Consider the following 12164-nt stretch of genomic DNA (forward strand, 5'->3'; position numbering starts at 1 on the left):
GCTACCAGAGCTCCCTTATCAAGACTAAGTCTGTAAATTATGTAACACTTCACTATAACAAAGAAAGAACAAAAGTCTTTTCCAAAAGTAAATACATTGATGAGAAGACTATATATTCTCATGAATTGTAACTACATGAAAAATGAAACTAACCAAGTTGATTTATTCTCTTAGAAGAAATACAATTGCAATATTTTCAAAGTGTCAACTGATAATCATTTCCCTAAATCAAACAAAAAACCTTTAGAATGTATTTTGGACACAAACCTGTGAAAAACAGGTTAACATAAATTTAAATGTAAGTATAAACAATGAATTTGAAGGTTATCTAATTAGTTCAAGGTTTTTCAGATTGCTCCACAAAGCTACTCAGAGGTTCCATGAAATAACTCTATTCTAAGATTTTAATGGAATTGTTAAAAAACTATTATTACTTGAATCAAGATCAGCCTCAAACCCAGAATATCTACTTCTATCTCCCAAACTCCCTGTAAAATATTTGCATACCATGTTATTTTATACCAATAAACAACCACTAGACCAATAAGCAACATAGTGATAAATGGAGAAAAGACTGAAATTGTCAAGGATTTAATCTGACTTGGATTCACAATCAACGCTCATGGAAGCAGCAGTCAAGAAATCAAAACACATATTGCATTGAGAAAATGTACTGCAAAAGACCTCTTTTAAAGTGCTTAAGAGCAAAGATGTCACTTTGAAGACTAAGGTGTACATGACCTAAGCCACAGTCTTCTCGATAGCCTCACATGCATGTGAGTGCTGGAGAATGAGTAAGGAACAACGTAAAAGAATTGATGCATCTGAACTGTGGTGCTGGCAAAGAATATTGAATGTACCATGAACTGCTAGAAGAACGAATAAATCTGTCTTGGAGGAAATACAGCCAGAATGCTCCTTAAAAGTGAGAATGGCCAGGTTTCATCTCTCATATTTTGGTCACATTATTAGAAGGAACCAGTCTCCAGAGAAGGGTATCATGGTAGGTAAAGCAGAGGGTCAGCAAAAAAGAGGAAGAGCCTCAACAAGATGGACTGACACAGTGGCTGTGATGATTGGCTCAAGCATGGCAATGATTCTGAGGATGGCACAGGATCAGGCAGTGTTTTGTTCTTTTGTACACAGGGTCACTATGAGTCAAAAGTGACTAGATGGCTGGCACCTAACAACAATAGCATGTTATTTTCATTATTTTAAAACATTCCTTTCTTTCCACTTATCAAATTGGTATTATATCAATAGTGGTAAAATATGATGAATTCTGCTTAAGATGTGGTAAATTCAAATATTGATTTTTTTATAGATTAAACTTAAATGAAAGCCTAAAATTAAAACCTTGACTGACCTCAAAATCAAATTCTGAAACACCACAAATATTTTAATGTTTTCAGAACCCAATACATAGAATCTGTTTTAATAAGAACACAAAGCTCTAATGATGTTAGTAATATTCTAAGTTAGGTAGTGGTTTCATGGGTGTTTCTTAATACACTTCATCATTTAAATATACTTTATATATTTTGTATCAAGTTTCCTAATACAATTACTGAAAAAATGAGCTTATGATGATTTGGCCTAGAGTAATAACAGTACCAATGGAGAGAAGTGGATAAATTTTAAAACAGAATTTGTATTTGAATTATGACATAGCCTCAACAGGATATGGTGATGGACTAGATATAGGGATATAAATGGAAGGGAATCAAAGATGCACTAATACTTTTTCCTTATGTAAACAGATGAATATTAAGTACCCAAGGACACAGAAGAAAAATTGGAAGGAGAAAGTAACAGCCAAAGATAATGAATTCAGCTTTGGACAGGTTGAATTTGAGAAGTTTGTGGTACATAACAAAAGTCAGCAGGAAATTTCAATTTCTGTGGTCTTCAAACTGGGTATTTAAAGACAATCCAAAGGGTATGTGAGATTCAATAACCAGATCCTCAATTTGCCATATGTACTTTTTCCTAAACTAATCTCTCTGAGAACTCCTTTCGTACATCCCCTTTTCCAAATACCCTTCTTCCACTTTACAAAACAAAGCTCTCACACATCAAAAATCTTACAATGTTACATTGCCCAAATATAAAAATCACTATATTGATCAAGAGGGAGCTCTGGTAGCATAGTGCCTAAGGCACTTGACTGTTAACCAGAAGGCTGGTGGTTCAAACCCACCAGCTACTCCTCGGAAGGAAGATGGGGCAATCTACTTCTGTAGTGATGCTGCCTCAGAAACCCAAGGAGGGGTCGCTATGAGTAGGGTCCGACTCAATGGCACATAACAACAACAACAACAACATACTGATCAAGGTTATAAATATCACAAGTGATCAGTCATGTGGATACCATATACCACTATTATGATACAATGAGAAGGGTACTTCACATCTGTGGTATTTTCCATTAAAACCCATTACTCCAATCTAATCATCAGGAAACATTAGACAAACCCAAATCGAGGGACATTCTTTGGAAAAAAGAAAAAATCCTGTAAAGGTCTGAAATCCAAGGAAAGACCAAGAAATTCTCAAAACTAAGGAGATTAAATATACTGTGATATCCTGGATGGAACCTAGAACAGAAAGAGAATATTAGTGGAAAAATGAGTGAAATCCAAATGAAGAATGAAATTAATGAATAATGAATAATAAATGAATCAATGTAAGATGTTACCATTTGGGAGCGGAATCTCTGGGTGGCACAAATGGTTAAGTTCTCAACTGCTAGCTGAAAGTCTTCAAAGTGACATTTTTGCTTCTTAACATTTAAAAAGGTCTTTTGCAGCAGATTTGCCCAGTGCAATATAATATCTGAGTTCTTTTTTATTTTTTTATATATATATATATATATATATATATATAAACATATATATATTTGTGCTTTGGGTGTACATTCACAAAGCAGATTTGTTTTATATTCAACAGTTCATACACATTTGATTTCATGGCCCTGATTACAAACTCTGACCATAAAAGCTCTCCTTCCCTCTCCTCCCTGTGACTACCCCTTCCTGTACCCATCTTATCTATACATTCTGTCTGTCCAGCTTTCCATCTATGTGAATGCTGCCCCTCTGATATCTCACGGCTGGATGATCTAAGCGGTGCATTTCCCTAGAGTAGATGAAGGCATCTCCCAGGGGTAGGTGTTCCGCATGCACATTTTTCTACTATTGGGTTGAGAGCCAACCCATGGAAGTCAGTCCATTTCTAGGCCCAAAGGGTAACCCAGGGTCATAGTTTCAGGGGTTCCACCGGTTTCTATCCAACCAGTAATTCTTGTCATTTCTGTGTTTTTGAATTTTGTTCCACATTTTTCCCCCCACTCTATCCAGGATCTTCAATTCTAATCCCTTTCCAAGCATTCGGCATCTTATCTTTGGACTAATTGTTTCCAGATGACTGATTTTCTTCATTTTCCTTTGCTTCTGATGAGAAGAGACCAATAGTTGCATCTTAGATGGCTGCTCAAAAGCTTTTAAGACCCCAGTCACTACTCACTAAAGTAGGATGTACAAGATTTTTATGTACTATGTTGTGCCAACTGAACATAATGTCACCCAAGACTATGGTCCTGAGTCACTCTTTCACAGTGTTTGGCTGTCTCTGAGAATATACTCCACAACATCTGATTTCTTTACTGCTGCTTTCATGGATGTTGACTGTGAATCTATATAAAATGAAATCCCTGACAGCTTCAATCTTTTCTCCTTTGTCATGTTTCTTATTGGTCCAGTTGTGAGGACTGCTGTTTTGAAAAACCCTATGAAGCAGTTCTGTTCTGCACATATGGGGTTGTCATGAGTTGAAATTAACTCGATGGCAACTAACAACAGCAAAAACATTTGGGGAAGGTGGGTGAAAGTTATATGGAACTTCTCTGAACTATCACTGCAACTTCTCTGTAAACTTAAAATTATTTCAAAATAAAAAGTTCATGTTTTAAAAGACAAAATAATATTACCATTTAGAAAATAATGAATAGAATTCAGAAAGATTTAAGAAAAAAATTACTATATGGCATATAACTCTAAAAGAAGGGAGTGATATTATTTTATTTCCTTCCATTCCCATTTGCTTATTTATATAAGCAAGGTTTCATAAAGGTTATCATCTACAAAAATGAAAATGTAAAATTTTAACTGTTAAAGAAATGTTTTTTTTTTCCAATTATATTTCAGGTGAACAACATTGGATTAATCATAATCCTTGGTTCATTCTAAATTTCCATCATGGTTTATGCATGACCTGTTCCTTTTTCAGTTAGTGATCTGTACTATCGTAATGTTGTTGCTTTTGTTAGTGACTATCTCGCCAGATGTTTTTGGACATAAGTGTTTTTTCTTCAATAAAATGTATGCTCCTTGTCTATTTTCCTATTGGACATATGTATTAGTTATCTATTAACAAAAGCAAACCAAACCCAATGCCATTAAGTCGATTCCAATTCACAGCAACCCCCATTTGGGTTTCTGAGGTAGTTAATCTTTGCAGAAGTAGATTGCCCCATCTTCTTTCCATGGAATGGCTGGTGGGTTTGAACCACCAACCTTCTGGTTAGCAGTCAAATGCCTTAGGCACTGCACCACCAGAGCTCCTTTAGTTATCTATTGCTACCTAACAAACTGTCCCAAAACTTAATAGCCTAAAACTATGTTTATTATCTCAGGTTCTGCACAGCTTAGATAGGTCCTCTAATTCAGAGTCTGTCACAGGCTGCAATCAAGGGATCAGCTAGGCTGTACTCCTCTTAAAGCTGGTCCTGTGTGGGGAAATCTACTTCCAGGCTCACTCCCATGGCTGGTGATTCCTCATGGCCTGCTGAACTGAGTCAGTTCCTAGTATGTTGTTGCTGTTGTTGTTAAGTGCCGTCGAGTCGTCTCCGACTCATAGTGACCCCATGCACAGCAGAACGAAACACTGCCCGATCCCGCGCCAGCCCCACAATCCATGCTATACTTGAGCCCATCATCGCAGCCACCGTATCAATCCATCTCGTTGAAGGCTTCCCCCTCTTTCGTCGACCCTCCACCCTACCAAGCATGACATCCTTCTCCAGGGAATGGTCCCTTCTTACAACATGACCAAAATAGGTGAGACGAAGTCTGGCCATTCTTGCTTCCAAGGAGCATTCTGGCTGCACTTCCTCCAGGACAGATCTGTTAGTTCCTTTAGCAGTCCATGGTACTTCACTAGTATAGTGTTTCAGTATTCTACCAAATATATTTTGCTAACTTACTACTTCTCCCATTAATATTACCATATTATACAGATATATATAAAGCTCAATACCTTATATTTATTATTTCATTTATTTCTCACAACTCTAGAAGGTATTTAGATACCTTCCACAGATGGAGAGACAGGCTATGGTGGGTCTAAAGACAGACTTTGGAATTAAAAAGGCCAGAATTTAAAACCTGGTCTATTTGGCTCCAGAGATTGTAACTACTAATTCATACTGTCACCCTTACCTTGTTGTCCTTTTTCATTTCCTGGAAAAAAAGATAACAATAGTTTCTTCAATAGTTTATTTTAAAGAAGAGAAAATTGCTACTATAGAAGAAAGGCAATTTTTCCCAGCAGTGGTAGATGGAAGAACAAGGATTCAAACCACAGCTGTCTGACTGATTACAACGCCCATGCTTTTTCCATCACCCCAAGGTTTCTTAACCACAGGTTAAGGAGTTTGAAGGAAGAACTTCAGAGGTACATGTACTACTTGAAATTATATGCCAAATTTCATGTCTATTTACTTAAGTCCGTTTAAAAAAATGGCCACAGCTTTACAAAAAGCTCTATGATTGCCTAGAAGATTAAGAACCACCATTACATCATCTAAGAAAAATAAGAAAATGAAACATGAACCCCAATACTTCTTAAAATAAATCTGATTATAATATACAAGTTCATTTTCACTCTTACTGAAGAAAATAAACCTCTAAAGCTAACCCATCTAGAAAACATGCTGTGAAATGTTCTTTCCTAATATATTAAATTATTGCATTTAAAATGTATCTTACATTCTTTAGGCTGGACAGACGAATAACTCCCAAGATTTAATAACTGACTGGTAAATGTTGATTGTAGTACTGTCTCACCAACCCATTGATCCTCATGAATAGTAACATCTAGAGAGGAGAAAAAAGTTTGATCATGCCATAAATTCCTTCATATTATTTATGCTTCCCACATACCAGGCAACTAAAGTTCCAAAAGGTTAAGTGATTAAGTGATCTGCCCAAAGGCATGAAATGATAAAACAGCAAAATCTGAAATCTGAACCTCAGTATCTCTGTATATAGGTAAATTGAAAGATGCTTCTGTATTTCCAAACATTATCAGCACGGAAGCTCACTGTTCCACAGAGAAAGATTTAATGGCTTTTGTTTACATAGGCAAATGTTATAATGTAATAATTTCTAATACATTGCCAAGAAGCAAAGTAAAGATTCCAAAGCAGTGGTGCCTAGGAGAGCAAATAATATTCAGTATGCATTTTTACCTTCTGCTATAAACATACCTGAATATAAGGCATTCTTAGAGGGTTATGATTATTTTTCCCTATTGGCATGGTAATCATCTTCTATAGATATTAAAAGTGAAAGGCTTTGGAAGTATATTTTCCAATGAGAAAAAGAGCCATAGGACTCTTTTTTGATAGAGAAGACTCACCTAGAGGAACTAAACATATCAATAAGTAAAAACTACTCTAGGTAGGGCAAAAGTGTTAAGACAGAGAAAAAACTGTCAAGACAGAGAAAAGTGTCCCAGGCAGGATATAATCAGGGTGCAAAGTATTAGAGGAATAAAGATATATTAACTGTAGCAAAATAATTTAGAGATAATGGGAAAGAAAAACAAAAATGTATAAAGTCTAAGTGATTGCTTTCAAATTTATACTCTAGATCCTCAGCTTTAGACTCATTTATTCATACTGCATAATGAGCATTCCTGCCTTGAAGTTCTAATGGCTCCTCAAATTCTGTACTGTCTAAACTTATTTTTCCTCTCATATGACCCATCTCATTTTTTGGCACTATGTTACCAGCCAGATAAACTAAAATTTGAAATCATCCATTTCCTTCCCACCCTTTGCCCTCAATATCTCACCTATTGATTTTACCTCTTCAATCTGCCCACTATCTTGCCATTGGAATGGATATTGAAATAGACATTTTTCAAAAATGTATTCATAGAAATAATTTAAACATTCTACAGTAAGAAAACAGTTAAGTAAATTGTGGTAAAGTCAATTGATGAATGTTACCTAACTAAACCAAAACAAACTCACTGCCATCTACTCAATTCCAACTCATAGCAACCCTTTAGGACAGAACAGAACTGTTCCAAGGGGTTTCCAAGGCTGTAAAAATCTTTATGAAAAAAGATTGCCTCATCTGTCTCCTGCAGAGCAGCTGTTAGTTTCCAACCACTGAACTTGTGGTTAGCAGCTTAATGCTTTAACTGTTACTCCACCAGAGCACCTTTAGAATGTCACCTATTTTTTAACAACTGTAGGAAAAAAATACAAAGACAGCAGGGTGGAGTTCATATCTGCCCAGTGGAAAGCCTCCCAGAAGCTCAGACAATGACAGTCATTGTCTTGGTAAAATTACCATGGGCCAGGCTCCTGCTCTCTCTTTGCAGTCTGAAAAACTGATTTTGTCAGCACTCCAAAAATAGATTTCACCTTTCCAACATAAGCTCACATTCAACAAGTTAATGAGACAAATACAAAACCAGAACACAAATTTTTAAAAATTTATAATGAGACATTAATCGTCAAAGAAAGGAGAATGCGTGCAACCCATTCTCACCTTGCAGGCAGTTCTACAACTGGAAAGTGAGAGTGTAAGCAAAAGACTGCTCACTGAGCACTGAATCAGAACAGAGGGAGTTGGATTAAATGGCTCCATCCAACCAGTAAAATGGCAATGCCATACTAAGCCTGTTAGTTACAATCCCTTGTGTTTACCTCTTTATCAGAAAGTCCTCCTGATCATTGTACAAGAATACCAAAATAGATTAGCTAAGGTTCTCATTCCCCTGAAAACTGTTTAGTTAGGACTAACAATGATTGCCTTTAAGTTTTTCTTCTAAGCTCTAAGACTGACCAATACTTTTTTCTTTAGCTTTTTCTTAAACTTAATAATGGTCTTTCTGGTCTGTGATTCATCTTATCTTCTTAAACTGATATCTCTGCTCTAACACACTGGTATTGATTTTAAAGTCACTGAAAAAGCACATGTAATAAAATTTTAGACTTCTGATGCAAGCTGAAAAAATCAGGATAAAAACTCTAAGTTCTTTATGATTACAACTACAGGCAGTCCCTGACTTAAGATATATTCGAGTTACAACAAACCATTTTTTTGTGTTTTTATTTTTTGCATATCTCATCATTTGTAATAGTACTACATACAATGTTGCACTGCATAATTTGCTGATGTCATTGTATCTGTAAATATACATGTAATGTTTTCAAACCCCAAAGACAAATAAAGATCAGATTTAAAAAGATACTGATAATAAAAAGCAATAACAACAAAATCTTAAAAAAAAAAAAAAAAAAAAAAGAATGGTGTATGTCACTTATGTCAAAACCAACTTACATCAGAACAGAACCCCAGAACCCTGTTGTTAAGTCGGGGAATACCTACATGTAGAAGTATGGATTCTAGAATGATGCTAAAAAAACTTATCAAGTCAATTCTGATTCATGACAACCCCATGTGTTACAGTGTAGAACTGCTCCACAGGATTTTCTTGGCTTTAATCTTTATGGAAGCAGATCTTCCATGGTGCTTCTGGGTGGGTTTGAACCACCAACCTTTAGGTTAGAAGTTGACTACAAACCATTTGTGCCTCACCCAGGGATCTATTGGAGTGATGCTAACCCAGGTCAAAGCACGGCTTTGCCTCTTCCTAGATGAGTGACAATGAACAAATTACTTCTTTGGTCGCAGTTTCCTCAACTGGAAAATGGGGACAATAATCAGTAGCTTCCTCATATAGCTGAAATGATTTGATATACATGTAAAGCACTTAAAACAGGGCCTAACACAAAGTAAGGTCCCAATAAACCAAAAAAAATCAAACTCATTGCCATTGAGTAAATTCCGACTCATAGTGACCCCACTGGGTTTCTGAGGTGGTAAATCTTTACGGAAGTAGATTTCCCAGTCTTCCTTCCCCTCAGCAGATGACTGATGGGGTCTGAACTGCCAGTGTCCTGGTTGCAGTCAAATGCCTTTGGCACTGAGCCACCAGAGCTCCTGAGGTCCCAAGGAGCACCAGCTATTATTATATGTCTGTGTACACATTTTAAAGAGCATACAGAAAATGAACTATAAAGAAACACTCCAAAATTTTAATGAGGTTAATGTGGTACCAGGAGTTTTTTCTCCTTTCTGTAATGCCAAATGTAATTAACATAATTTTAATAATAAATGACTCATATATAATAAAGTAGCAGAAATGCTGTCCAAATGCTATTCTTTCACTGTGGGACTGCTAATATAATTAAAGGATTATAAAAAAGCCATACACAGACAAAACAAACAGCAAGTCTGATGATATTACCTGAAAGAATAAGAGGGGCAATCAGGGAAGGCTTTTAAAAGGAGATGAGCAGAAAGGAGGTACAGAACTAAAAAGGGCAGAGTAAAGACCCAAAAAGGGCAATGAACAGGATACTCAGGAATGGTAAGGAGACCAGTGTGGATGCTATAACAGGATCAATCAGCTGCAGCCAAGAAGAGGCAAATGGAAATGAAAGAATTCCAAGGGACTTAAAGAGAAGGGGAAAATAAAAAACACAACATAGCTTCATAAAATAAACTATCAATCACTACACCATGAAGAACTCACCTGTGAGTAAAATTATATCTCCAGGAAACATTGTAAGTGCCCAAAATGCTGTAGTCCGCCACATAAAAACCTTCTTCTTAATTTCCGATTGGTCGATTACTGTAATTGCTGCTAAAGGTACTTTAGAGCCAGAATTTGGTCCTGCTTTTATTTTTATTTCTTTCAGATGACATGGAGATAACACCATGACTAAGCAATTATACTTCTGACTTTTACAATCACAATTTTTTATTAATGATGTTTTTTTAACATATTTAAACTCAGACACATTCCTCTGGCCCAGTGTTACAGCAAGACATCTTGCATTAGAAAGCAATTTAGTTTTCTTAGATACTTGGAAGATTTTAGATAGAGCTTCAGAATGGCCTGATGCATCGTGAGACGTCCAACTTCTTTTACTGGCACTTTTATCGAAGTTATTGTGTTGGGAGCACAGTATTCCTGACCTACATGACTCAATACAGATCTCATTTGGTGGCAGTTTTTCTTCAGAACTGAAAAGTTCTTGAGATCCTTTATTTTCTTCAAGATCTTTATCAGAGTTTAAGAGAATGTGGTTACTTTTTGTTTCAGGAGAAACGGGACTAAAAAGTTCAAGGGAATATGCTTGCTCTTGTCCACTTTCATACCCTTCTGCCAAATCCTCACTAGGCTGAATCAAATTATCCTGCGTTACTCTCATTTCCTCATGACTTACTGTTGGTCCAATCTCCATGTTTATGGCCCCTTTATTTAGAGAATTCTTCCCTTTACACTTTCTCTGAGCTAAAAAAGCAACCTGGCTAGAGGTCATTATACTGAGAAATTCAGTGTCAGTAGATATTTTAAGGTTTGACACTTTCTTAACTGCTCCTTTAGATCTTGGTTTATCTACTGTTTTAGAGGAAAAGAATTCCAGACGTTGGTTTTGCATTTCATGATGTGCTCTTGGCACACATGTTGTTTCTATAGCTTCTGACCCTATATTAATCTGCTTAGTAGTACAGACCAAATCTAATATAGCTGCATGCTTAGAATCTAACTGTAGCGTTGTTTTTTCTATGTTTGAAGCACAGATATCTAACTGACCTTTATGCTGTTCAACTGTGATTTTCTTATTTTCACTGACAAGCTTTCGATAATTTTCTTCAGTTAAATGTTTCCCTCTGCTCTTAAGTCCACATCCTAGCATGCTAGAGTCTGTTACGTCCTTCACCCCTGAGGAAGGACTCTTCTGGGATTTTGCATTCTGTGTCTCAGAAATAGAGCATATAAAGTTATCTTTCAAATGAACAGATCTTTTCCTAGAGTTCACTAAACAATGACTAGTAAGACTCAGAGGGTCAATGCCATCTATGACTTGATAATTTTCAAGGCTTTTGTGATTGCATTTTTCTTCCTTTACATGTAAAGAATGTTGACTGTACAAAAGCTGAATCTTTTTCCAGTGATCAGTAACAGGTATTAAAAAAGTTGGTTCCTGTGATATTGTCATTTTCAGTGGGAGAACTGGAGCACCCCAAAAAATATGGACTTGAGATCTTCCAATCATGGTTTCTGATTAAAAAAAAAAAAAAATTAAAATTTTAAATTAGTATCCCCTGCTGCTCTAACCCAGCCAGCGAGAGACAGAGAGTGCTCCCAAGCTTCTGGTCACCTGATATAACCCCTTACCCATAGCTCTGCTCACCCAGCAAACAGCAGAGCTCCACACCTCCCATATCCCACATTCTTGATCCGCTGCCCCACCCACCCAGCTAGTGGCAAAAAGCGCTCCCACACAAACCAATCGCCTGCTATACCCCCTGCCTGCTTCCCCACACACCCAGTGAGATGTAGAGAGTTCCCATGCCCCTTATAGCCTGTGACACTGCCCAGCTCACCTCCCCACACACCTGGCAAATGACAGTGTGCTTCTATGTACCCAGCTGCCCACTACACCCTTCCTACCCACCATGTCACCCAGCTGCGGAGAGCTCCCACACCCCCAGTGGCTTAAACACACCTGTCTGTCATTCCACCAACCTGGCAAGTGGCAGAGGGCACTTCAGCGCCCCCAGTCACCTGCTATACTCCAGCTAACCATCCTGCCCACACAGAGAGCACCACTGTACACTCCCATTTCACAAGACTGACAGGTGGCAGTCTGCATCTGCCCAGCCTGCCCCCAGTTGCCTACCATGTCTGATGAACAGCAATGTGTGCACCCTGCCCACCACTGCCCTGCCCACTCAGTGACAGGTGACCAGTACTCTTGTCCCACCAGACTAGTGATCAGCATAGAAGGC

The 12164-nt window shown here is 37.3% G+C and overlaps 1 protein-coding gene across 1 annotated transcript in view; it reads right to left on the reverse strand.

Annotated features, from left to right (window-relative positions):
- The window catches only part of SHLD2 (shieldin complex subunit 2), a 112268-nt gene extending 100837 nt beyond the window's left edge, over positions 1 to 11431 (reverse strand). The window contains exons 1-2 of the mRNA XM_042782980.1: positions 9898 to 11431; positions 6048 to 6155 (exon numbers count right to left, since the gene is read on the reverse strand). Coding sequence (XP_042638914.1) covers positions 6048 to 6155; positions 9898 to 11428 — 1639 coding nt within the window. The 5' untranslated portion in view covers positions 11429 to 11431. The remainder of the gene's footprint in view (positions 1 to 6047; positions 6156 to 9897) is intronic.
- Positions 11432 to 12164: the final 733 nt, after the last annotated feature.

Source organism: Orycteropus afer, unplaced genomic scaffold (assembly GCF_000298275.1).
Source record: "Orycteropus afer afer isolate SDZICR_OR568_19922 unplaced genomic scaffold, OryAfe1.0 scaffold00547, whole genome shotgun sequence".
Classification (NCBI taxonomy): domain Eukaryota; kingdom Metazoa; phylum Chordata; class Mammalia; order Tubulidentata; family Orycteropodidae; genus Orycteropus; species Orycteropus afer.